Raw genomic sequence first — 27541 nt, forward strand, 5'->3', positions numbered from 1 at the left:
TCCTTGTCCAAAAAACACAGTCCAATAAGAAAAGCATTATTGGACAGGTCCTTGTCTTCTACTGCAACTTTTGCTCATTTTGTTCCATTCTTTGATTTCACTATTTTCCATTCATTGTCACACACTTTACTTGCCGCACTTTCAGATTCAAGCACAGTAGCCATTTCCTCTCTTTCCACCCAACTGTCACTGATCTTGATTGTCCCATTTCTCCCCATCCTCCCACTTCTCTCGACACGCCCATTATGAGTCACTCCAGCCAGGCAGCTACCTAAAATTCAGCGCGAGGGTTGATAGGGTAAAAATAACGCGATTAGACTGCTGGCTCTGACTCTTGACGCGTTGACGTACCAGTCGGAAGGAGGAAACTTGGACATTTCCGACTTGCTAACTGGTTATAGTTATACACGTGACGCGTTCAACGAATCAGCAAGTCAGACATTCCGAGTTTCCTAGTTCCGACTAGCATATGAACTCGCCAAAATTCTCTTAATTTGGGGGGCGGACATAGCGGGTCGGGGTATTGGTCACATGACATATCTACAATTTATCACATGACCTGTATGAGGAAATATCGCAGCTGAAGAGGAGAAAGGTGGATTGTCTTTGCTTTACATTTTGATCGATATCCGCCAAATCGTCGAAAATGAGTGCTAGTTTGGACATCAGACTGAAAAGAGCAAATAAAGTATATCATGAGGGGGTAAGGGTCAATTTGCCTGAAATGTACATAGTAAGATATACAGTATAACTATCGATGCTACCAAACTGTAAGAAGCGATGACATATACCCAACGCTTGTTTGGGTATAAAGCAGCTCACGTACTCAGCAGAAGTCATTCCAAATGGTATAGCTTGAATAAGTGCATCAGTGACAGGTGATACAATGAAGTGTTAAATAAGTACTTAACCACCCGTATTTTAACCTCTTCTACCCTCGACATGTTCTGTTACTAGCTCGTGTTGACCATTGTTTTACTCCAATTGTATCATTAACTTCACAATACAGTGGCTAGATTAACCTTGAGTTAAATTGCTGTGCTTCGTAGCTCTAGCAACTTGGCAAGTCGTGTGCATAACAATTGTTTTGCTTACTACAGAGCGACATTTTATGTGTTTGTGGTGAAGAGATGATAATGATTATTTTGACTGATCAGCAGTTATCAATTTCTTCAATGTGTAAGGTTTCTACTGCCCTCTAGTGGATGTCCTGCGTTGTCGAACATGAGTTAAAAAATGTATTTGACCTTTTATTTAACCAGGTAGGCCAGTTGAGAACAAGTTCTCATTTACAACAGCGACCTGGCCAAGATAATGCAAAGCTGTGTGACACAAACAATAACAGAGTTACACATGGAATAAATGAATGTACAGTCAATAACACAATAGAAAAGTCTATATAAGAGTGTGTACAAATGAAGTAAGATTAGGAAGGTAAGGCAATAAATAGGCCGTAGTGGTGAAATTATTACAATTTAGCAAATAAACACAAGTGATAGATGTGCAGAAGATGAATGTGCAAGTAGAGATAATGGGGTGCAAAGGAGCTAGAAAATAACAATATGGGGATGAGGTAATTGGATGGGCTACTTACAGATGGGCTATGTACAGGTGCAATGATCTGTAAGCTGCTCTGACAGCTGATGCTTAAAGTTAGTGAGGGAGAAATGAGTCTCCAACTTCAGTGAGTTTTGCAATTCATTCCAGTCATTGGCAGCAGTGAACTGGAATGAAAGGCGGCCAAAGGAGGAATTGGCTTTGGGGGTGACCAGTGAAATATACCTGCTGGAGTGCATGCTACGGGTGGGTGCTGCTATGGTACCAGTGAGCTGAGATAAGGAGGGGCTTTATCTAGCAAAGACTTATCGATGACCTGGAGCCAGTGGGTTTGGCGACGACTATGAAGCGAAGCCAGCCAACGACAGCATACAGGTCGCAGTGGTGGGTAGTATATGGGGCTTTGGTGACGAAACAGATGGCACTGTGATAGACTGCATCCAATTTGCTGAGTAGACTATTGGAGGCTATTTTGTAAATGACATCGCCGAAGTCAAGGATCGGTAGAGTAGTCAGTTTTACGAAAGAATGTTTGGCAGCATGAAATAGGAAGCTGATTCTAGATTTAATTAAGATTGTGAAATAGGAAGCATTTTCTAGATTTAATTTTGGATTGGAGATGCTTAATATGAGTCTGGAAGGAGAGTTTACAGTCTTTTATTTTTGATTTATTTCACCTTTATTTAACCAGTTAGGCTAGTTGAGAACAAGTTCTCATTTACAGCTGCAACCTGGCCAAGATAAAGCACAGCAGATTGACACACAACAACACAGAGTTACACATGGAATAAACAAACAGTCAATACAGTAGAAAAAAAGTCTATATGCAGTGTGTGCAAATGAGGTAAGACAAGGGAGGAAGGGCAGGTGCGGGCAGCGATCGGTTGAAGAGCATGCATTTAGTTTTACTTGTGTTTAAGAGCAGTTGGAGGCCACAGAAGGAGAGTTGTATGGCATTGACGCTCGTCTGGAGGTCAGTTAACACAGTTTCCAAAGAAGGGCCAGAAGTATACAGAATGGTGGTGTCTGCGTAGAGGTGGATCAGAGAATCACCGGACGGAGCGACTTCATTGATGTATACAGAGAATAGAGTCGGCCCGAGAATTGAACCCTGTGGCACCCCAATAGAGACTGCCAGATGTCCGGACAACAGGCCCTCCGATTTGACACACTGAACTCTGTCTGAGAAGTAGTTGGTGAACCAGGCAAGGCAGTCATTTGAGAAACCAAGGCTGTTGAGTCTGCTGATAAGAATGTGGTGATTGACAGAGTCGAAAGCCTTGGCCAGGTCGATGAGTACGGCTGCACAGTATTGTCTTTTATCGATGACGGTTCTGATATCGTTTAGGACCTTGAGCATAGCTGAGGTGCACCCATGACCAGCTCGGAAACCAGATTGCATAGCGGAGAAGGTACGGTGGGATTCAAATTGGTGGTGATCTGTTAACTTGACTTTCAAATACCTTAGAAAGGCACGGTAGAATAGATATAGGTCTGTAACAGTTTGGGTCTAGAGTGTCTCCCCCTTTTGAAGAGGGGGATGATCGTGGCACCTTTCCAATCTTTGGGAATCTCAGACGATACGAAAGAGAGGTTGAACAGGCTAGTAATAGGGGTTGCAACAATTGTGCCGGATAATTTTTAGAAAGAGAGGGTCCAGATTGTCTAGCCCAGCTGATTTGTAGGGGTCCAGATTTTGCAGCTCTTTCAGAAAATCAGCTATGGATTTGGGTGAAGGAGAAATGGGGAGGCTTGGGCAAGTTGCTGTAGGGGGTGCAGAGCTGTTGACCGGGGTAGGGGTAGCCAGGTGGAAAGCATGGCCAGCTGTAGAAAAATGCTTATTGAAATTCTCAATTATTGTAGATTTATCGGTGGTGACAGTGTTTTCTAGCCTCGGTGCAGTGGGCAGCTGGGAGGAGGTGCTCTTACTCTCCATGGACTTTACACTGTCCCAGAACTTTTGGGATTTTGTGCTAAAGGATGCAAATTTCTGTTTGAAAAAGCTAGCCTTTCCTAACTGCCTGTGTATATTGGTTCCTAACTTCCCTGAAAAGTTGCATATCGCGGATGACGACATACAAGTGATTGCCAAAATAAAGGAAACACTTGAGTAAAAGAGGGAAAGAAAGTATATTGAAAGCAGGTGCTTCCAAACAGTTGTGGTACCTAAGTTAATTACGCAATTAACATCTCATCATCGTGTGTGTGTGTCAGTCGTCAGATCTCAACCCAATTGAACACTTATGGGAGATTCTGGAGCGAAGCCAGAGACAGTGTTTTCCACCACCATCAACAAAACACCAATTGATGGAATGTCTTGTGGAAGAATGGTATCGCATCCCTCCAATAGAGTTCCAGACACTTGTAGAAAAAATGCCAACTTGCACTGAAGCTGTTCTGGCGGCTTAAGACACTTTGCTGGTGTTTCCTTTATTTTGTCAGTTATGTGTATCTTTTCACCAAACCCTCTGGTCATAGTACCGCTTTATGAACATCCTAAACACCAAGAGTGTGATACTTTTTGCATTTCATATTTGTAATATAATTTCTGGTTTATTATGTCAGGAGGTCCTTGCCGGTGTTGTGGCGATAGTTAGTAAGGAGGCGGTCCAGCACCAGGGCATCACTCTCACCATGGAGGGAATTGTCAACCTACAGCTTAGCTCCAAGAGTGTGGGAGTCTTTGAGGCCTTCTACAACTCTGTTAAGGTGAGAGTCCAACGGTATTCCCAAGCCCAAGGATCACTACACATTGAACTGCCTCTTTCACATGATTAGATTATGTTGTTGTTGTCATGGACTGTTTAGTGCCAACATGGAGCATAGATACCTTACCTAATTCTGTATATCAATGGCTCTGATGTCACAGATTGATCTCTCCCCTCTTTCTGTAACAGCCCATTCAACTTATCACGAGCAACATTGAAGTGGTAAAGCAAGGCAAGGTGCCTGGAGGCAAGACAGAGATTCCCTTTGAGTTCCCCCTGCACACAAAGGGCAACAAAGTGCTGTATGAGACCTACCATGGCGTTTTCGTCAACATTCAGGTAATGACCACAGAGCTGGGGCCTGCCCTGCACTTTGCAAATGGCTGTCTTCTGTGTTTTCAGACTATGACCTAGATTCTTCTCCATGTCAGACAAGGACCAGCCAGGGAACCATACTATACCTCCCAAAGCAGATATTTCAGTGTCCAAAATTGATTGTGTATGTATTTTGTCTGCCATCTTTGGGTCAGACCTGCTTCAGCTGACGCAGTGCCCATGCTATTTCTAATGACAATTTAAAAGATCCCTTTTATTGTCATGTCATCTGGAGAAATACAAAAACAACTGTGATTGTAAACCTCTCTGACGCTAATGAGGTGTAATTATAGAGACAGAGAGGCACAGATTGACATTCCCTGTGTTCCAGTCGTTTGTTGTCTCAAGGAAACTGCAACAAAAAAAATACAAGGAAGACTAAATGTTTGCTTAAAAAAACATGTTTTCATCACTGCAGATGTATAGGCCTAAGCAATGAAATAATGTTATTAGCAGATGCTGAAAGGTCAAGTTCCAGCAATCTTAAATTTTGCTGGAGTAAAAATAAGGCATTCTGTAGTTGCTGAGGCATTTTTACTCTCAAACTGGAGTTTTATTTTGTCCCCTGAATCAGTCAAGCTTCAGAAAGGATCTAGATGTGTTCTGTTGTCTGCAAAATCAATGAGGTGTAGGCCAACATTTCAATAGTGTAACGCTTGAGCATTAAACCTTTGGAGAAAAAGTCTCTAATAGGCTTTGTTTTTGTCCAATAAGAATGTTTACCCTTGAAAAGCTATGTCTTCTGAAACAGTACGATCTAGTAGATTAGGTATTTTTATTGCTTTCCAGAATAAGCGAGGCATTCGAAGGACAGAGGGGAGGCTCTGTACTGTATCTAATATTAGACCTAAACTTCAGATAGTACTGATGAGGAACCCCATGGGGGGGTGGGGGTGACTTATCAGTCTCAATTCTACCACTGGAAAAGGTATCCAGCTTTATTTTAAGGCAGGCTTTTAACAATCATATATGCCTGTTTCTCCTGACAATATCATGTGTGGAAAAATTATTTGTATCCACAAAAGCCTTGTTACTAATGTTAATCATTGTATGGTGTTTATTTTCTCAGTACACCCTCCGTTGTGACATGAAGCGCTCCTTGTTGGCCAAAGACCTGAGCAAGACCTGTGAATTCATGGTGCACTGTCTGGTGAGATCAACCATCATCCTGACTCAGACCAATATCTAATCTCTTCTGAGAATACCATACAAAAACACCACCATAACATGATCTGACATTGCTTGATTTTAAGTTTCATGTAGCTACAGTAAAAAACAGGCCTGTAGTTTCTCATAATTTTCTTCAATATAGATGAAGTTACAAGTGAAGTGATGTTGTAATCTATAGTTACACAATGACATCATACATGATTACTAGGGGACTGTTCCTTCTCTGGGGCCATGCAGACCATTTGCTCATGGTTAGACTGTCCATTTTCTCTTCTCTCAGCCACAGAAAGCCAAGCTGCAACCCACCCCGGTAGACTTCACCATCACGCCAGAGACCCTGCAGAATGTCCGCGAGGTACAGCAGACCTGTTGGGAATATGACCAAACACCTACAAAATGTTAAATTACATTTAATCTACACTACATGACCAAAAGTATGTGGACACCTACTTGTCGACCATCTCATTCCAAAATCATGGGCATTAATATGGAGTTGGTCCCCTTTGCTGCTATAACAGCCTCCACTCTTCTGGGAAGGCTTTCCACTCGATGTTGGAACATTGCTGCAGGGACTTGCTTCCATTCAGCCACGAGCATTGGTGAGGCCGGCACTGATGTTAGCCAGTTAGGCCTGGCTCACAATTCCAATTCATCCCAAAGGTGTTCGATGGGGTTGAGTTCAGGTCTCTGTGCAGGCCAGTCAAGTTCTTCCACACTGATCTCTACAAACCATTTCTGTATGAACCTTGCTTTGTGCATGGGGGCATTGTCATGCTGATACAGGAAAGGGCCTTCCCCAAACTGTTGCCAGAAAGTTGGAAGCACAGAATCCTCTAGAATGCCATTGTTTGCTGTTGAGTTACGATTTCCCTTCACTGGAATTAAGGGGCCTAGGCCGAACCATGAAAAACAGCCCCAGACCATTATTCCTCCTCCACCAAACTTTTCAGTTGGCAATATGCATTCGTGCAGGTAGCGTTCTCGTGGCATCTGCCGAACCCAGATTCGTCTGTCGGACTGCCAGATGGGAATGCGTGATTCATCACTCCAGAGAATGCGCTTCTACTGCCAATGGAAGAGAGCTTTACATCACTCCAGCTGACACTTGGCATTGTGCATGATGATCTTAGGCTTGTGTGCGGCTGCTTGGCCATGGAAACCCATTTCATGAAGCTGCCTACAAACAGTTATTGTGCTGACGTTGCTTCCAGAGGAAGTTTGGAACACGCTAGTAGTGAGTGTTGCAACCAAGGACATATTTTTACATGCTTCAGTACTCAGCAGTCCCGTTCTGTGAGCTTGTGACCTACCACTTCACGGCTGAGCCGTTGTTGCTGCTAGACGTTTCCACTTCACAAAAACAACACTTACAGTTGACCAGGGCAGGTCTAGCAGGGCAGAAATTTGACGAACATGCTTGTTGGAAAGATGGCATCCTATGAAGGTGCCATGTTGAAAGTCACTGAGCTCTTCAGTAAGGCCTGTGTTTGTCTGTGGAGATTGCATTGCTGTGTGCTCGATTTTAAACACCTGTCAGCTACAGGTATGGCTGAAATAACTGAATCCACTAATTTGAAGGGGCGTCCACATACTTTTGTGTATATATACAGTTGAAGTCGGAAGTTTACATACACCTTAGCCAAATACATTTAAACTCAGTTTTTTCACAATTCCTGACCTTTAGTCCTAGTAAAAATGCCCTGTCTTAGGTCAGTTGGGATCAACACTTTATTTTAAGAATGTGAAATGTCAGAATAATAGAAGAGAAAATAATTTATTTCAGCTTTTATTTCTTTCATTACATTCCCAGTGGGTCACTCAATTAGTATTTGGTAGCATTGCCTTTAAATTGTTCAACTTGAGTCAAATGTTTCAGGTAGCCTTCCACAAGCTTCCCACAATAAGTTGGGTGAATTTTGGCCCATTCCTTCTGACAGAGCTGGTGTAACCGAGTCAGGTTTGTAGGCCTCCTTGCTCGCACACTCTTTTTCAGTTCTGCCCACAAATTGTCTATAGGACTGAGGTCAGGGCTTTGTGATGGCCACTCCAATACCTTGACTTTGTTGTCCTTAAGCCATTTTTCCACAACTTTGGAAGTATGCTTGGGGTCATTGTCCATTTGGAAGACCCATTTACAACCAAGCTTTAACTTCTTGACTGATGTCGTGAGATGTTTCTTCAATATATCCACATAATTGTCCTGCCTCATGACGCCATCTTTTTTATGAAGTGCACCAGTCCCTCCTGCGGCAAAGCACCCCCACAACATGATGCTGCCACCCCCGTGCTTCACGTTTGGGATGGTGTTCTTCGGCTTGCAAGCATCCCCCCTTTTCCTCCAAACATAACATTGGTCATTATGGCCAAACAGTTCTATTTTTGTTTCATCAGACCAGAGGACATTTCTTCAAAAAGTATGATCTTTGTCCCTACGTGCGGTTGCAAACCGTTGTCTGGCTTTTTTATGGCGGTTTTGGAGCAGTGGCTTCTTCCTTGCTGAGTGGCCTTTCAGGTTATGTCGATACAGGACTTGTTTTACTGTGGATATAGATACTTTTGTACCCGTTTCCTCCAGCATCTTCACAAGGTCCTTTGCTGTTGTTCTGGGATTGATTTGCACTTTTCGCACCAAAGTACGTTCATCTCTAGGAGACAGAACGCGTCTCCTTCCTGAGCGGTATGATGGCTGCGTGGTCCCGTGGTGTTTATACTTGCGTACTATTGTTTGTACAGATGAACGTGGTACCTTCAGGCATTTGGAAATTGCTCCCAAGGATGAACCAGACTTGTGGAGATCTACAATGTTTTTTCTGAGGTCTTGGCTGATTTCTTTTGATTTTCCCATGATGTCAAGCAAAGAGGCACTGAGTTTGAAGGTAGGCCTTGAAATACATCCACAGGTACACCTCCAATTGACTCAAATTATGTCAATTAGCCTATCAGAAGCTTCTCAACCCATGACATGATTTTCTAGAATTTTCTAAGCTGCTTCAAGGCACAGTCAACTTAGTGTATGTAAGCTTCTAACTCACTGGAATTGTGATACAGTGCATTTTAAGTGAGAATCTCTGTAAACAATTGTTGAAAAAATTACTTGTGTCATGCACAAAGTAATGTCCTGACCGACTTGCCAAAACTATAGTTTGTTAACAAGAAATTTGTGGAGTGGTTGGAAAAATAGTTTTAATGACTCCAACCTAAGTGTATGTAAACTTATGACTTCAACTGTCTAGTGTACCTTTTGGCATTCTAGATGTTGGTTTCCTGGGTCTTAATCGGTCTACTCCATCATTGATCAAAATTATTTGAGGGAAACCAGCAGACACCGTAGCAGGAATGTTCAGACCGTTAACATCATCCCATCTTTGTATTACTCACCATCTCCCTCAGAGGAGTTTGCTGCCCAAGTTCCTGATCCGGGGCCACCTGGATGCCACCAACTGTGTGATCACTAAGCCCCTGACTGGAGAACTGGTGGTGGAGAGCTCTGATGTGGCCATCAAGAGCATCGAGCTACAGCTGGTCCGCGTAGAGACCTGCGGTGAGTCTGGCGTTACTTACTGTAGCCCATCTACACTGAACAAAAATATAAACGCAACATGCAGCAATTAAATATTTTACTAAGTTGCAGTTCATATAAGGATATCATACAATTGAAATAAATTCATTAGGCCCTAATCTACAGATATACATCTGTTGGTCACATACCTTTAAAAGAAAAGTAGGGGCGTGGATCAGAAAACAAGTCAATATCTGATGTGACCACCATTTGCCTCATGCAGCGCGACACAGCTCCTTCGCATAGAGATGATCAGACTGTTAATTGTGGCCTGTGGAATGTTGTCCCACTACTCTTCGATGGCTGCGCAAAGTTGCTAGATAATGGCGGAAACTGGAACATGCACGTCGATCCAGAGCATCCCAAACGTGCTCAATGGGTGACATGTCTGGTGAGTATGCAGGCCATGGAAGGACAGGGACATTTTCTGCTTCCAGGAATTGTGTACAGATCCTTGCAACATGGCCCGTGCATTATCATGCTGAAACATGAGGTGGTGGTGGATGAGTGGCACGACAATGGGCCTAAGGATCTCGTCATGGTATCTCTGTGCGTTCAAATTGCTGTTGATAAAATACATTTGTGTTCATTGCCCATAGCGTATGCCTGCCCATACCATAACCCCCCCCCCCCCCCCCCCCCCCCCCCCCCCTTCACCATGGGGCACTCTGTTCACAATGTTGACATCAGCAAACCGCTCGCCCACACCATACACTCTGCCATTTTCCCAGTACAGCTGAAACCGGGATTCAATCGTGAAGAGCACACTTCCCCAGCGTGCCAGGGGCCAGTGAAAGTGAGCATTTGCCCACTGCAGTCAGGTCAAGACCATGGTAAGGGTGACAAGCACGCAGATGTGCTTCCCTGAAACATTTTCTGACAGTTTGTGCAGAAATTATTTGGTTGTGCAAACCCACAGTTTCATCAGCTGTCCGGGTGGCTGGTTTCAGACGATCCTGCAGGTGAAGAAGCTGGATATGGAGGTCTTTGACTGGCGTGATTACACATGGTCTTTGGTTGTAAGGCCAGTTGAATGTATTGCAAAATAATCTAAAATTACTTTAGAGGTGTCTCATGTTAGAGAAATTAACATTCAATTTTCTGGCAACAGGTGGACATTCCTGCAATCAGCATACCAATTGCACACTCCCTCAACTTGAGACATATGTGGCATTGTGTTATGTGAGACAACTGAACATTTTAGTGGCCTTTTATTGTCCCCAGCACAAGGTGCACTTGTGTAATGATCATGCTGTTTAATCTTCTTCTTCATATGACACCCCTGTCAGGTGGATTGATTATCTTTGAAAATGAGAATTGCTCACTAACAGGGTTGTGTACACAATTTGAGAAGCATTTTGTGCGTATGGAACATTTCTGGGATTTTTTTTATTTCAGCTCATGAAACATGGAACCTACACTTTACATGTTGCGTTTTTATATTTTTGTTCGGTATATTTAGAGGGCAGGCCCTGGTAGAATACTGTAACAATGCTTCCTTCGAGGGTATCGTTCATCGGAACTGTACGTGATTGAATGAAAGATTCCCATTACTTTGCTTTCACCAATCCAGATTAATGTCTAAACAACCCACTCCTATAGAAGTTAATGGTGTGTTTTTCCATCTGCGCCAGGCTGTGCTGAGGGTTATGCCAGAGATGCCACAGAGATCCAGAACATCCAGATAGCAGAGGGAGATGTCTGCCACAGCCTACCCATCCCCATCTACATGGTCTTCCCCAGGCTCTTTACCTGCCCTACCCTTGAGACCATCAACTTTAAAGTCGGTGAGTTCACCTGTAATAAATACAAGTCGAATAGTGCAACAGTTTGTGGTTTACCGATGGCTGACAGATGCGATTCTTTGTTCCTCTAGAGTTTGAGGTGAATGTGGTGATTGTCCTCCATGACGAACATCTGATCACTGAGAACTTTCCTCTGAAGCTGTGCCGAGCGTGAGAGCCCAGAGCTCCGCTACAATGGAGGATGGTCAGAGGATAGTGCCGTTGACATGCCTGGGCAAGAATGACCTGAAGTGACCAAGGACTCAAAGTCCAGAGAGAGCCAAGCCTACAAGTCCTGGCAGACAGCCATATCTGTTGGCTGGGCTTCCCTGCTCTGAATGACTGTCTATAAGTGCATAATGTTATATGGATGTATGTCTCCAGTTCAGAAAAAAAAGACTGAAAAAGCAGAGGATGTTCAAGATTGTGGGCTACCATTCAATATAATAGTGCAAATGTCAAAATGGATCAAGTAACATAATTGTGTATCAATTAATGATATCGTTGAAGCCGCATTGTTGCATTTCAGAAGTCTTTTGGGGAGACATTGCCCATCATTAGCAGTAATATGGTCCATTTCTAACTGAATGTTGGCACTGTCAAAATGTAGCCCAAAGAACATTCTAAATGGAGGCATTTCAAACTAACAAGGTATTCAAAATCAACCATGTTATTAAATGCTATTTAACATTCCAGTTATGTTATCATTGTAAATTGTGTGAATTGGCTTAACACCAAAGAGCTGGCTCAAGGAGTTAAGCAGCTTCAGTAAAGATTGACACATTTTAGACTGAATCCATATTCCCAAACCATAAGATCAGAGATGGCTGGCTAAAAGTAATGATCCGGCTTTCTGATATACTGTAACCCCCCCCCCCCCCAGGACTCAGACGTAATGTCCCAACAGCAGATGAAATTCACTTTCAACGTAAGCCTTAAATAACAACAGATTTTAATGCTGGGCTAAGGACCTGATGCATCTGGAGGAAACTCCCATCTTGGTAAATAAAAAGTAGCTACTTGCATCACACAACTCACATAAATGTTTTTGCAGACAACACAGGAAACAATGCTTTGGACCTTCAGTTGAGTGATGCCTACTCTCTTGTGGACAGACTACAAACAAATGCATCTGACCAAATTACATTATTTTAATCTCTGTTAACCCAGAACTAAGTGATACACATGACCAAAAGTATATTCATTTGTATTTATTATGTATCCCCATTTAGCTGCTGTCAAGGCATCAGCTACTGTTCTTAGGGTCTGGCTAAAATAAGGCAGTTATACAATTTTAACTTTACAATACATTCCACAACACACACACTAAGTGGACACCTACTCGAACATCTCATTCCAAAATCATGGGCATTAATATGGAGTTGGTCCCCCTTTGTTGCTATAGCAGCCTCCACTCTTCTGGGAAGGCTTTCCACTAGATGTTTGGACTTGCTTCCATTCAGCCACAAGAGCATTCGGGATGTTGGGCGATTAGGCCTGGTTCGCAGTCAGTGTTCTAATTCATCCCAGGCCAATCAAATTCTTCCACACCGATCGACAAACCATTTCTGTATGGACCTCACTTTGTGCACAGGGGCATGGTCATGCAAGGGCCTTCCCCCAAAATGTTGGCAGCACAGAATTATCTAGAATGTCATAGTATGCTGTAACATTAAGATTTCCCTTCACTGGAACTAAAGGGCCTAGCCTGAAACATGAAAAACAGCCCCAGACCATTTGTATTTGTATTTATTATGGATCCCCATTAGCTTCTGCCAAAGCATCAGCTACTCTTCCTGGGGTCCAGCAAAATGAAGGCAGTTTATACCATTTTAAAAACATCACAATACATTCACAGATTTCACAACACACTGTGTGTCCTCAGGCCCCTACTCCACCACTACCACATATCTACAGTACTAAATCCATATGTGCGTATAGTGTGTATGTTATCGTGTGTGTGTATGCATGTGTCTGTGCCAATGTTTGTGTTGCTTCACAGTCCCCGTTGTTCCATAAGGTGTTTTTTTTAATCAGTTTTTTTTAATCTAATTTTATTGCTTGCATCTGTTACTTGATGTAGAATATAATTCCATGTAGTCATGGCTCTATGTAGTACTGTGTGCCTCCCATAGTCTGTTCTGGACTTGGGGACTGTGAAGACACCTCTTGTGGCATGTTTTGTATGGATGGGTGTCTGAGCTGTGTGCCAGTAGTATAGACAGACAGATCGGTGCATGCAACATGTCAATACCTCTCATAAATACTAGTGATGAAGTCAATCTCTCCTCCACTTTCAGCCAGGAGAGATTGGCATGCATATTATTAATATTAGCCAGCCGTGCTGCCCTGTTCTGAGCCAATTGCAATTTTCCTAAGTCCTTTTTTGTGGCATCTGACCACATGACTGAACAGTAGTCAAGGTGCGACAAAACTAGGGCCTGTAGGACCTGCCTTGTTGATAGTGTTGTTAAGGCAGAGAATCGCTTTATTATAAACAGACTTCTCCCCATCTTAGCTACTACTGCATCAATATGTTTTGACTATGAGTTTACAATCTTGTGTTACTCCAAGAGGTTTAGTCATCTCAACTTGCTCAATTTCCACATGATTTATTACAAGATTTAGTTGAGGTTTAGGGTTTAGTGAGTGTTTTGTTCCAAATGCAATGCTTTTATTTTTAGAAATATTTAGGGCTAGCTTATTCCTTGCCACCCACTCTGAAACTAACTGCAGCTCTTTGTTGAGTGTTGCAGTAATTTCAGTCGCTGTATTAGCTGACGTGTATAATGTTGGGTCATCCACATACATAGACACTATGGCTTTACTCAAAGTCAGTGGCATGTCGTTAGTAAAACATCTTTTTTTTTAAAGCAAGGGGCCTAAACGGGTACCCTGGGGAATTCTTTGTGTAAGTGCTTGTTGAGTGTCCTTCCCTATAAGCAAGCTGAAATTCTGTTGTCAATTTGTTTACTGTAAAATAGCATTGTATCTGGTCAAACACAATTTTTTCCAGGAGTTTACTAAAGGTTTGTACAGGCTGATTGGTCAGCTATTTGAGTCAGTAAAGGGGGCTTTACTATTCTTGGGTAGAGGAATGACTTCCCTCCAACAGCCTAGGAGCAGTGCCTTGTTCAGGGGCAGAACGACAGATGTTTACCTTGTTACCGTAAGGATTCGATCTAACAACCGTTCTGTTAAAGGCCCAACGCACTAACCTCTAGGCTACCTGCCGCCCTAATTCATTGTGACACCATTATAGGATTCCAACTTTCCAACAAGTTAGTTTGGCAAATTTCTGCACTGCTAGAGTTGCCCTGGTCAACTAAGTGCCGTTATTGTGAAGTGGAAACGTCTAGTAGAAATAACTGTTGAAGCGAAGTGGTAGGCTGCACAAGCTCACAGAATGGGACCGCTGAAGCGCATAGTGTGTAAAAGTAATGTCTTCACTTGCAACACTCAATACTGAGTTCCAAACTGCCTCTGGAAGCAATGTCAGCAGAAGAACTGTTCGTCGGGAGCTTCATGAAATAGGTTCCGTGGCCGAGGAGCCGCACACAAGGCTAAGATCACCATGCACAGTGTCAGCTTGAGTGGCTTAAAACTTGCTGCAATTGGACACCGGAGCAGTGGAAACGTGTTCTCCGGAGTGATGGTAGTCCGACGGACAGACAAATCTGGGTTTGTAGATGCCAGGAGAACGCTACCTGCCCTAATGCAATGCCAACTAAAGTTTGGAGGAGGAATAATGATCCAAGACCAGCTAAACTAATCCCTACTATTGTGACAATGAGTTGTCATAATGCTGATTTTAGGGGCACTGGCAAACACAATGTAAGTAACTTAATGAATGTATTCGGGGCAATTAGGGGGGCATCTGTTGCAAGCCGTAATCATGAGCCTACAAACCAGAGTTACACTGAGGCGGTGTGGAATAGTAGGAAGATCCCTTTATGAAGCTCACCCTGCACTATCAGCTCCATGAAAATAATAAGTCTACCTCTGATAAGCTTCCCAGTAAAGCATTAAAAACAATCAAGGAACCCAGAAAAGTGCTAAAAATAGCCCATATTAAAATATGTAGCCTAAGAAACGAGGTCCATGAAGTGAGTAACTTGCTTGTAACACAGGACATTCACATTCATCTCTGAAACTCCCTTAGATAATACCTTTGATGATACAGTGGTAGCAATTCATGGTTATAACATCTACCGAAAAGACAAATGTAAACGCAGGAGGTGTTGCGGTCTATATTCAGAACCACATTCCTGTAAAGCTTAGAGAAGATCTGTTAAATACTGTTGAAGAAATATGGCTACAGGTTCATCTGCCTCACCTAAAGCCCATTCTTGTGGGAAGCTGCTATAGACCAAGTGCTAACAGTCAGTACCTGGATAATATGTTTGAAATACTTGATAATGTATGTGATATCAGAGAAGTATATTTTCTGGGTGATTGAAATATTGACCGGCTATCATCAAGCTGTCCACTCAGGAAAAAAACTTAACTAGTGCCTGCAACCTGGTTCAGGTTGTCAGTCAACCTACCAGGGTAGTTACAAACAGCACAGGAATTAAATCATCGACATGTATTGATCACATCTTTAACACTGCAGATATTTTCTTTAGAGCAGTATCCAAATCCATAGGATGTAGTGATCAAAATATAAAAGCCATATCTAGGAAAACCAAAGTTCCAAAGGTTGGGCCTAATATAGTGTATAAGAGGTCAAACAAGAAGTTTTGTAGTGATTCATATGTTGATGTAAAGAAAATGTACTGGTCTGTGGTGTGTAATGAGAAATCAGACGCTGTACTTGACACATTTATTAAACTACTTATTCCAGTTACTAATAAGCACACACCCATTAAGAAAATGACTAAAAACTATTAAATCCCCTTGGATTGATGAGGAATTGAAAAATTGTATTGAGAGGGATAAGGAAAAAGGTATAGCAATTAAGTCTGGCAGCCCAACTGATTGGCAAATGTACTGCAAATTAAGAAATCATGTGACAAAACTAAAAGGAAACTACACTATGAAACAAAGAAATTATGTAAAGAATGATAGTAAAAAGCTTTGGGGCACCTTAAATTTAATTTTGGTAAAAGAAAGCCAACTCGGCTGCTCCTTCAGTCATAGAATCAGATGGCTCATTCATCACAAAGCCCACTGATATTGCAAAATTCTTTAAGGATTTTCATTGGCAAGATAAGCAAACTTAGGGATGACATGCCAGGAACAAACACTGACAGTACACATCAGATCAATTTATGAAAGACAATAATTGTACTTTTGAATTCTGTAAAGTCAGTGTGGAAGAGATGAAAAAGTATTGTTTATCAACAATGACAAGCCACCGGGGTCTGACAATCTGGATGGAAATTACTCAGGATAATAGCAGACGATATTGCCACTCCCATTTGTCACATCTTCAATTTAAGCCTACTAGAGAGCGTGTGCCCTCAGGCCATCATTGTAATTAAGTATTTGTTCTTAATTGACTTGAATAGTTAAGTAAAAGGTTGCATATATATATATATATATATATATATATATATATAGTCACTGAGCTCTTCAGTAAGGACATTCTACTGCCAATGTGCCTATGGAGATTGCAATGGCTGTGTGCTCAATTTTAATCACCTGTGAGGAACAGGTGTAGCTGAAACCAAATCCACTAATTTGAAAGGATACATACATAGTGTACCCGACATTCTATTAAAAGGAATCACATGCTTTTTATCTGATAGGGAACAGTTGTAGGGGTCTCGTTGAAAACAAACTGAAAGCCATGAGTTCGGTTAAAAACAGGTTTTTCCTGAGATTCCAACAGATGACAGCAGTTGTCAGGAAAATCCTTCAGGCTACGGCTGACTGCTTTCAACAGCATAGAACTTGTATGAACAAGTCTGATTAACTCTTAATTAAAATCAACTATACAAAAATGTGGTAAATATTTTTTAAATTGCAGTTGGTTCTTTCCTCCAGTTCCAACTTTTCAAACAAAGTAACTGGCAATTAAACTTTATTACACCAGGCACAAGAATCTTAAGACTTTCAGAATTAGCTCAACCCATAACCACACTTAAAGTAAACCGGGCCCAACTAAACCACTCCTTACTCAAACATGTGTCTAATGACAACGCTGTGATTAATGGTTATGAACATATTTAACACAAACGTTGTCTACTACAAAAAAAATTGCTTAAGTAAAAAGTATAAACAATATAATGGCACATATGAGACGCAAAATAAAAAGCTCAACATTCATTGCATGATGGAGTATAAACCAATATAATCATAGTAAGGAGATCGCTCGATAACTGATCCATCGCACTTGACTTTCGTCCAATTTCTTTATCGCCACATCTGACAGAAATTGAGCAGTTGAACATATACTGGGAATCAATCTGTGTTTAGAATTCAGGCATAAGGGGGTTGGTAGCTGGGGGTGTTTAAGAGAAAGCAGCGGGCGTGTGGCCCCTGCGTATTCTGCCAGGTAGCAGAGGGAAATCCTCGGGCAGGAGAGCGTGCTCTCTGCAGGTGGGACAGGTGCTCTGCTCCTTCAGCCACGACTTAATACACTAGAGGGGGAAGGGGAGAGGAAAAGATAAGTGGTAGAAAATGACTGACCGTCAAACCAATCCCGAAAGCTAGAACAGGAATTCACAGTTTCTGTGTTCTACTTGCCCTAAATAACAGCACTGGGCAAACTCAGTTGCAGACTACTTAAGGGTGTGATGAAGTGGCCTTACCTCTCTGTGGAAGCTGTGTCTGCACTCCAGCACACACAGGTCCTCCTGGGACATGTCCTCATGGCAGATGATACAGGGATCCTCCATGTTCAACTGTACAAGACACACATACATCAGAATCAAAAAGTCCTTGTAGTACACAACAGCAAACCCTACAATCTACGCACTATTTAGGCTTCGGCATCTGTACATCCATGTTATTGTCTGACCAGGAGAGTCGAGCCCTGCTGTCATTACTGTGCGCGACTCAGTGTGAAGTGCAAGCTGAACTCACCGCCTTTGACTTGGAGTGTCCTTGGGCACCCACACTCTTCCAGACATGGGCGGGGGGTCCAGTAGAGTGGACAGAGGCTGGAGAGTCAGAGCGCGAAGGGGGCCCAGCAGTGTCACCCGTACCAGCACTGCTCAACTGCTCCTGGACACACACAAACACGTTAGTTCACATGGAAGCCAACAGTTGTGGGCATATTTTAACCTAGGAGTGAACGTGAATAAGGACACGATACGTTTTCAATTGATGCTTCCATTCAATATACTTTGAGATCCCTTTAGTTCAAAATCTCACTGAACATAGTGATAAAGATCATCCCTGATAGAGGGGATACAGAACTAGCGCAAGTATGAAGACATTTGCCAACAGGTGTAGTATGGTCCTAGTCCTTGGTGCAGGTTACTTTGGGACTCTTACTCTGGTGGAGTCCTGGTGGTCCAGGATGAGCTGGGCCACTCTGTTGATGACCTCCTGGTAGGACAGGGAGTTCAAGCAGCCTCTGTTGGCCGTGCGCATCTCCCCAATGAACTTGGACAGCACAGGCCTGAAATGACAAATCAGCATTGAATACTGGGGCGCTCGTACACCCATAATAGCCATTTGTGTGCACACGTTTCTGTTACGTTACCTGCTATAGTGAGGGAACATGACGCTGAGCCGATCTACGATTCTATCGTACACATTGGTGGGCTGTGGGGCCGGTGGCCTGGAAGCCTGGTTCGGCCTTGTGATAGGACGGTTAGTGGTAGCACTAGCTGGAACTCGAGCCATACCGGAGGGCAGTGCAACACTCTGATCCATGGCTGGGGCAGGAGGGGCTCTAGGCAACCCCGGGTGACCGTAGAGGGGGGCTCTCATGTGCACTGGAGGGCAAGGGAGCTGCTGGTGAGCCTGGGGTGGGAACAGCAGAGTGGGAGCCGGTTAGTAAGACCACTTGACAGGAGATTACAACGGAAATGTTCCAAAACACCTTGACAAACTGACATGGGGCAGAGGTAAAGCCTGGTGAGATGGTAGAGCTGTGTGTACATATAGAAAGTGAGTTATGTTCCTAACTCAAGGTCTTTTTCAAGCAACATTGACTAGATTGTGGGCCACTCCACATAAGAGACATCTCTTCCCTGACAGAGCTGCTCTGCCTCTAGCTAGCTGCCTGCTCTGACCCCAGGGACCCTCTAATGGGGAAGTGGAGCCCCAGGACCTGCCTGCTGTGTGAAGCCTGCACAGCATCTCAAGCCTGGCACCACTAGGGGAAAGCTCAGGCCTGGGGGAGGGCGGATGGATGGGACAGAGGGGAGGCAGAGGGGTACCAGGGACAGGTCTTCCTCTGGGACAGAGTATATCTGGGAGAAGCAGGGCACCACAGGCCTCACTCATCTGACAAACAGCTTCAAGGTATAGGCTGAGAATAGCCAATGCAGTTTCAAAGCATGTTACTAGGTGTTTATGGTCACAATAGCACTCTTACAATTGTATTTTTAAAAACTCGACATAGGATGCTGAGCTAACATGCTGTTTGTCAGAATGGACAACAAAATAAAGACATCAGAAAAAGTAAACCTTTGCTAAACTTAAAGTCTGGTTGTGCTGCATCTTACCGGTACAGGTGGGGGCCAGGGGGCACTGGGGACTGCAACTGGGGGTAGAGTGCACAGCCTGGTCCCCCTCTTCACCTGTTCCATCTGATCCTGGTACTGTGCCTGTGGAGAACAACAAAGCTGTCAAACACAAACAGACCAGCCCTCAAAAGCCTGTGCACCTTATGTCCAATGTCTTCTGTAATGGTCACATTGGAAATGGCATCCCAATAGTTGAATCTGTGTTTGTTAGCATTGTTCTTTTGTACCTCAGTTGAGCGGATTTTCTCCTCTGCTTCTTGAGCACATGCTATCCAAGCCTCTGTGGCTGACTGGAGAATTTGGGAAGGTAATCTGAGGAGGATGAAGGAGAGAAGAGATTGAAACTGCTAAACTGGTTCTGGTGACAGCATGCAAGTGACTCTACGGGCCCTCGGTCTGTCCTGTGTTTAGTGTTACCAACACCTACCTGGGTGAGACTTCCTTGAGTTTGGCCAGGACGGCCCTGGCATCAGACAGAGACCTGTAGAGGCAGCGCAGGCCGCGGCTACGCCGGTTCTCCAATATAGACAGCTAGGGAAGATGTCAGTTGGGAAAGAACATTAGAGCTACAAATGGTATGAGAAACACTCACTACCCACACAAACAGAATTCTGAGGAACATGCAGGCATCTCAACATACACATTCAACCCACATACCTCTGCTCCCTGAGACCTCCTAGTTGCCTTGGCACACAGGTCTCTGCATCGCTTGATCTCATCCTCCAGGCTCATCTTCTCAGCAGCTGACTGGTTACTATGGGAAAGAATCACTGCACATTTAGCACAGCAGCAGCACAATGCTCAGAAGAGTTAGTGGCATGTTAACCTAAATGCCACTCATTAGGACGCATGTGAAAACACTGCAGGTGTTGTGATGCTGCTGTGCGTTTAGAAACATGTCAACATGCCTCAGCTCCAGGAAGTTATTCAGCTGGGTCTCATACTCCTTGTTCTTCTTGTGGATGTTCTTAGAAATGCTGTGGAAAATGAAAACAAAAAGTTAGAATCAAAGTTTATTCGTCACTCTCACCTATATAGACAACCAAATGTGCATTTATCAATGACTCCAATGAAGATCATGTTGAAAGTCCCTTTGACGGTCACCCATGGTGCCCATTTGGATATACACAGAGCAGGGCTAGACAGCGTTGGCCATACCTCTCCTGTGACTCCGCCAGCTCCTTTATCTCAATCTTTAAGGCCTTCAGTGTTTCCTGATTCTCTTTCTTCTCCTGTTGGTCCTTCTTCACCTCCTCCTCCAGCTTCTGCTGGAACAGGCCCAGCTCTTTATGGATGATCTGGAACACAAAACATCATCAGTCACTGGGCAAAACATCATGGAACTCTTCCGCCCACACTAAAACGGTAGTTTTAACTGCTCTTCCAGACTGTAGGGTGAAGTGTTGCCCATAGACAATGATCTTGGGTCAGTTTTGTATTACTCCACTAATGATTAAGGTTAGGGAAGCTGATCATAGAGCTCTACCTAGGGAAACTTCACCCTGAGCCTTCCACACCAGTATGGGAGTCCTCCTTTCTACCTGTATTGAATGGTTGATTTCCTCTTGCTCTCCTTCTAGGGCAGATATCTCCGTTTGGCGTCTTTGCTTCACAGCGCCGTAATCCTGCTTCATTTGCTGGATCTGCTGCTCAAACTCTGCATTACTCTTCTCTTTCTTGTTCATGTCTCCCTGGAGCATGGAAACAGGAATAATATGAGAGGTCAATGATAGAGCACAATAATGTATTAAGTACAAAGGCTTATTAGGTATTCAAAACTCACATTATTCCCTTCAAAAGGCTCATAAGGCTCCGTGTTAACAGCCACTTCACTCAACGTGTCACAAGTTACTACCTATAGAAAGGAAAAAAAACGAGACATTACATTTGGCCTTGTGATCAGTGATCTTAGAAACTTTCAAATGGAGTGAGGACAATCCCCCACCTGTACTTCCACTGCAGTCTTTCCAGGTGCCTTGGCACCGAGAACAGGAGCATAAACAGTCTCACACAATCCCTGTTCATCCACGCCGCTAATACAAAGGTCAAACGCCTCAAGGTTACGTGGATCATGGTTATTATATGACATGTCCTCCGCTCTCAGAGTTCCAATGGCACGTGCTATTTCGTTGGCAGGCGGGGCTGGTGGAGCACCAAAAACAGGTAAAACATATGGGCTGGGGAGCTTGGCGATCACCTCAAGATAGCCAGTGAATTCAACCGGGTTAGGCCGCACATTAATGATGGCAAAAGGCTCATCATAATCCCTAGGTCCAGAGTCATGAGAGTTTGGGAGGAACTCCATAGCAGAAGGGTTTAGAGAGAGTCCATTGGGGATATCCCCTATGAAGTCTAGATTGTCCATTCTGTGAGTGTTGGTATCCTGCAGTGACACAGCGTGCTTCATGAGGCCCAGGAGGTTGTCGGTCATGACGAAGCGCAGCGACTCGAGGAGGAAGTGCTCAAGGCCACCTGCCTCCTGGATCTTCTGCTGGGCATCAGGAGGGAAGTTGTCCAGCTCACCGACCAGCAAGGGGTCCTGGGCCCCTAAGGGACCGTACTCTTCCAGGATCTGGGCAAAGTAGCTGGGAGGAAAGGCAGACTTACAGATTAGAGGAGCCAGAGTCCATACACAAGGATCAGCATGACATCTGAATACACAACCAATACTTCAGGTTATTGCTTGGACTTGTGCATACTCATGAGTCATTGATACAAGTTATAACACACATTTTCTGCAGACTAAGACCCTGTTGTCCAATTCCCAAAGGAGAAATACCTGAGGCACTTACTCGTACAAACTCTCCTTAGTTGGGTCAGGGTTGTTGTCCAATATTCTATTGTAGTGGCTACTGCGACTGCCAATGTTGTACTGTCCCTCAAACTCTGCAACCTGATTTCGAAGATGATTGGGAATGCTGAATGGGTCAGTGGAGTCAAGGAACATTCTGCAGAGAAATTATGAGCTGGTGAGAACAATGTGGGGGTTGTCAATGGGCAGACTTAATGAAGACAGTGTTCTACAAAATAGGTAACTTACAAAGAGTCATGTAAAAAATCCTCGTCGTCCTCCTCTCTTGAGGTACCACCTCTCATTCCCGACAGGACAATAACGGACTAAGTAACAAAATAAAATTAGATTGGATGTCCAGAAAACACACAATAGCCTACATTTCTCTAGGTTAAAGGCTAGAGTTACACAAAGCAACTTTCACGTCATTTGCAACTGCAACTAAAATTGCATTTCAAAACAACTTTGCTATTACATGAAGCAACTCCAAAGCAATTAAAATTGCATCCAACAGCCAATCAAATTGAAGCTGCTTGTTTGAGAACTCTAAACTCAACCCATGCGATCTGCTGCATTATATCATGTTTTCACAAATTAGTTGTTTATCCAACTGTTTGATTATTCTAACAGCAAGGATATAGAAGACAAACAGCCTGTACAACCAACAGCTAACTAAGCTAGCAAGCAAAGTTCATGGTGGACAATCTGTTTAGGGAGAGGTTGGGGTTCACGTCAAAATTAAGACTGCTAAACTATGTCCAATAATTTGTATACATTTCCTGTTCTGTCAACCCTGATCAGTTTTTGCTGCACAGCACTGAAAGCAGTGTTAACGTAACTGGGTCAGAAATCCAAACCTTCGAATGGTTCATGTGACAAGTTTGTTTTGATTGGCTGTTGCACGCAACTAGTTGCAAAAATGAGATGCAGCCAAGTTGCAGGGGTGTATTTTTCCAAAGCAACTCCGTTGCAAGCAACTAAAATAGCGTGGAAGTTGCATAGTGTAACAGCTTAAGTCCTAATGCTCACCCCCTTTGGCTCCTTCTGCTTTTTTTTGCGGTTTCTGTTCTTAGTCTTAATAGGAGAATTCTGAAATTGAGGGTTTTGATTATTAGTATATTATGCCTTACGTCAAATGCAACATTAAAAGACAGTTGGCTTTAAAAAGGAAATTATAAAAATGTGGCATCCAACAATCAATACTTACAATTTCATTTTCAATCCCTGTCTTTTTAATCACTAAACAATGCCCGTCTGAAAGAGGTGGAAACAGTTAAGTTAACACGGCTGGAAACAGAAACAAGAACAGCAGCAAAACTTACTGAAATGTTTGCTTCAAGTGGACCTTTCCCCTGGTAAGGAAGGTGTGCGGATCCAAACGCTTACCCATTAATTCAAAATAATCATCCAGCACAGTGTGGCAGGTGGTGTACTGGTCTCTGTGCTCCTCCAGAGTCCAGATAAACAGCCTCATTTCCTGGGAAGGGGCCTGCTTCAGGTACTCCGTTAGAGTCAGGCCTAGGCGGCTAAAAAACTCAGGCATGGTCCCAAACTTCTCTATGAGCATGTCCTGCAGGGGGGCAAAATTGAGCAAAGGAGCGAGGTCGAGCTGCTCCAGGTGGTCTGCATAGCGGTCAATGAACAGTGCAGCTGAATTCAGACCTGGGGAGATCAGGGGAAGAAAGAGAAAATTAGCCAAGCTGGCCCATAAAGCATAGAGTCATGCCCAATTGTGTTGCGGCTGAGTACCTGAAGAGAACCAGTAATCTAGTGGTGAGAGGGTACACAGGTATACAGCTGGGGAGGTCAGTATTGCCCTTCAATACATACGTTGAAAATGCAAATGTGTGCTGACCTGCGCTGTTCAGTTGGTGGGCCCAGTCGTGCAGCTTGGGGCTGGTGACCAGGCAGCTGCTTAGGCCATGGATAAAGACACGGGCCCACACCCGGTTCTTCTTTTCCAGGAGGAGCTCTACAACATCCCCCAGGGACTCCACCTGCCTCTCAGTGTAAGAAGTGCCCAGCTTGTTCCCCTTGATCTGATCCAGGTCCATCCATGGCTTAAGGTTCTCCATCAGGACAGAGATGTTGTGGCTCTCAGCCCTGAATAGGTCTATACGCTCACTGATCTGAAGCAGAACACGGTCCCCGTAAGCTAGCCAGGCGGGGGATGAAGCTGGAGAAGGGTGTTCAACAGTTAGAAACTGAGGATAATGTGACTAAGAGAAACTGGTGTGGTCAGAACAACATTTGGAAAGTAAGTGATGTGGATTGCATCATGCATTTATACTGAACAAAAATATAAATTAAACTACTGACGAGTTAATATAAAGGAAAAATCAGTCAACTTAAATTCATTAGGCCCTAATCTATAGATTTCACATGACTGGGTAGGGCCGCAGCCATGGGTTGGTCTGGAAGGGCATCGGCCCACCTACTTGGGAGCAAGGCCCAGCCAATCAGAATGATTTTTTTGCGTACAGAAAGGGCTTTATTACAAACAGAAATACTCTTCAGTTTCATCAGCTGTCCAGCTGGCGTGGTTACACGTGGTCTGTGGTTGAGGCCAGTTGGATATACTGCCAAATTCTCCAAAATGGATGTTGGAGGTGGCTTATGGTAGAGAAATGAACAACAAATTCTCTGGTACAGCACAGGTGGACATTCTGGCAGTCAGCATGCCAATTGCACACTCCTTCAACTTGAGACAACTGTGACATTGTGGTGTGTGACAAACCTCCACATTTTAGAGTGGCCTTTTATTGTCCCCAGCACAAGGTGTACCTGTGTAATGATCATGCTGTTCAATCAGCTTCTTGATATGCCACACCTGTCACGTGAATAGATTATCTTGGCAAAAGTGTTCACCAACAGGGATGTAGACATTTGTGAACATTTGAGATAAATAGTATTTTGGGCGTATGGAACATTTCTGGGATCTTTTACTTCAGCTCATGAAACATGAGAAAGACTTTACATGTTGCGTTTATATTTTTGTTCAGTGTAGTCACATCTTTACATCCTTTAAGTGTGATGTCATTGAAACAGGTTCCTTTAGAAAGGAACATGTTGAATGTACATCCGGAGGAATATAATACATGTAAGATGCGTGTACCCTTCTGTTCTATGACAATGGTTTCCCCGTTCTCCAAAGGTATTTGATCATTCTTGGCTTGCGTAGACAGAGAAGCATCTTGCCTATGTTGCTTCCGCCTGAGTTTACGATCCTCTCTGGATTTCAACTTCTTGAGACTGGCAAGCAAAATGAAAAACATTGAAAAGATAGAAACAATTGTGATTGTGTAATAGTACTGCCTTGGTTAAAGATGTGCTTGACATACAAATTGTGTTGTCTGTTCAGTAGGGTATGGACATTAAGAAACTTGAGCACAACAATATTATTTCATCTCACCTTGTACATTTCTGATTTACTCTCAATGTTGCTTTACCCATAGGTTTGTCAATAGATGCTTCAAACTAAAGACAGAATAATACATTCATTAGCGTGTTCTCCAAATTTGCAATTACTTTTAATAACGTGACAACTTTAGAAAAATTCCTTACCTCACATTTGACAAGCCCTGTTGAACCATAGATTTTAATATGACAGATTCTACCCCCACAGTCTGGAGTAAAGCACATTCCCTGCAGGAAATCCTGTGGGTAAAAACAGACGCGAGTATACCAGAGGCAAGAGTAACGTAAAATAAAATTGGTGTGCACTTGACCGTTGTAAATAGATGTTACCTTTTCATTCTTATCAGAGAATGCTGTTGCTTTCAACTTCTTCCAACAGTTGATATGGTACTCCACTTTGCAACTTTGACAGCAAACCATCCGAATGAAACCCTATGAGTAAAGACAGCAGTTTGAGTGCTTAGTGAACATGTTAGAGGTCTGACTTTCATGGAGGCAATTTAGGTTGAACACATTTGCCTTTAACCTTAAAATCTGGATCTGTGAAGTAGATTTCTATTTTGGAATGTCCGTGGCAATTCTGATGCCGACAAATGGCATCTGGTTTAGGTGGAAATTTGCACATCTCTATGGATTCTTCTAGCAGCTCCTGGTTTGGGGTTAAAATAAAACAGAACAAAATCTAAATGACACTAAGCAATGACATTTCCTGCCTCATTTCAACAGTTGAGTTGACCCAAACCCTAGTGAGATCAATGAAAACATACCTTGAAATAGTCCAGCTTACTTTCCTCAACAATAACTTTAGTAGTGGGCCAGGTCAGTTTACCAGGTGTTATCTTTTTCTTAACCATTTGCATAGAATCAGAAAACTGTTCCAGAGCAAGTGGAAATCTACAGGGGTGGAGGAAAAAAACATTTCAGTTTACCCAGTGATGTGCAGCTAATTTCAGGGTGATCTATAAGTATTATTCCATTTGTATCTACCGGTTCTCCTTCTGATATGCCTTTCCAATGCCATAAAAAACCAGGCACTGAAACTTCCGCTCTTCAAAATGTTTGATCTTTTCAAAGTCCTTTTGAGCTTCAGCAAGTTCCTAAATAGGAAAAAACACATTAGTACAAAGCCTGATGGAGTGCAAATTTGATTTGCAGACCATATCAAAAACACTTCAAAAGCAGTAACATTAGCCTCCCTTTGTAGCTAGCTATCACAGAATGTTTCTCACCTCTGGTTGACCAATCTCTATCAGAGCTGAGGCATGGCCATAAATCAGCACAACTTGGTCAAGAGTACAGAGGCCAAGTTCCTGGGGAGGAAAAAATAATAATAAGTTAATCAGCTGCTAGCTAACTTAGACCACCGCTACATGACCAGAATTGTGGACACCTGCTCGAACATCTCATTACAAAATCATGGGAATTAGTTTGGAGTTGGTCCACCCATTGCTGCTATAACTGCCTCCACTCTTCTGGGAAGGTTTTCCACTAGATGTTGGAACATTTCTGCAGGGAACTGCTTCCATTCAGCC

General features: G+C 43.3%; 2 protein-coding genes across 3 annotated transcripts in view; one reads left to right on the plus strand and one right to left on the minus strand.

Moving 5' to 3' along the window:
• Window positions 1-283: 283 nt before the first annotated feature.
• Window positions 284-11848, plus strand: LOC139422029 (VPS26 endosomal protein sorting factor C). The gene is made up of 8 exons (XM_071173171.1): window positions 284-703; window positions 4123-4266; window positions 4455-4604; window positions 5710-5790; window positions 6091-6165; window positions 9201-9351; window positions 11004-11156; window positions 11246-11848. The coding sequence occupies exons 1-8, from the start codon at window positions 647-649 to the stop codon at window positions 11326-11328; spliced, it is 894 nt and encodes a 297-aa protein (XP_071029272.1). The 5' UTR covers window positions 284-646; the 3' UTR covers window positions 11329-11848.
• Window positions 11849-15964: 4116 nt separating this feature from the next.
• Window positions 15965-27541, minus strand: part of LOC139423178 (tetratricopeptide repeat domain 3) — a 32547-nt gene continuing 20970 nt past the window's right edge. For both annotated transcript variants that reach the window (XM_071174901.1, XM_071174902.1), the window contains exons 19-46: window positions 27239-27319; window positions 26997-27106; window positions 26777-26903; window positions 26536-26658; window positions 26340-26441; window positions 26157-26249; window positions 26005-26069; window positions 25708-25844; window positions 24448-24768; window positions 23979-24254; window positions 23800-23846; window positions 23622-23681; window positions 22842-22918; window positions 22594-22749; window positions 21747-22386; window positions 21585-21656; window positions 21343-21492; window positions 20960-21099; window positions 20710-20778; window positions 20459-20555; window positions 20229-20332; window positions 20029-20113; window positions 19781-19882; window positions 18811-19073; window positions 18600-18726; window positions 18186-18326; window positions 17912-18004; window positions 15965-17740 (exon numbers count right to left, since the gene is read on the minus strand). In XM_071174901.1, the coding sequence (XP_071031002.1) occupies window positions 17612-17740; window positions 17912-18004; window positions 18186-18326; window positions 18600-18726; window positions 18811-19073; window positions 19781-19882; window positions 20029-20113; window positions 20229-20332; window positions 20459-20555; window positions 20710-20778; window positions 20960-21099; window positions 21343-21492; window positions 21585-21656; window positions 21747-22386; window positions 22594-22749; window positions 22842-22918; window positions 23622-23681; window positions 23800-23846; window positions 23979-24254; window positions 24448-24768; window positions 25708-25844; window positions 26005-26069; window positions 26157-26249; window positions 26340-26441; window positions 26536-26658; window positions 26777-26903; window positions 26997-27106; window positions 27239-27319 (3987 nt within the window). In that variant the 3' untranslated portion in view covers window positions 15965-17611. The remainder of the gene's footprint in view (window positions 17741-17911; window positions 18005-18185; window positions 18327-18599; window positions 18727-18810; window positions 19074-19780; window positions 19883-20028; window positions 20114-20228; window positions 20333-20458; window positions 20556-20709; window positions 20779-20959; window positions 21100-21342; window positions 21493-21584; window positions 21657-21746; window positions 22387-22593; window positions 22750-22841; window positions 22919-23621; window positions 23682-23799; window positions 23847-23978; window positions 24255-24447; window positions 24769-25707; window positions 25845-26004; window positions 26070-26156; window positions 26250-26339; window positions 26442-26535; window positions 26659-26776; window positions 26904-26996; window positions 27107-27238; window positions 27320-27541) is intronic.

This window comes from Oncorhynchus clarkii, chromosome 12 (genome assembly GCF_045791955.1).
Source record: "Oncorhynchus clarkii lewisi isolate Uvic-CL-2024 chromosome 12, UVic_Ocla_1.0, whole genome shotgun sequence".
In the NCBI taxonomy this organism is placed as follows: domain Eukaryota; kingdom Metazoa; phylum Chordata; class Actinopteri; order Salmoniformes; family Salmonidae; genus Oncorhynchus; species Oncorhynchus clarkii.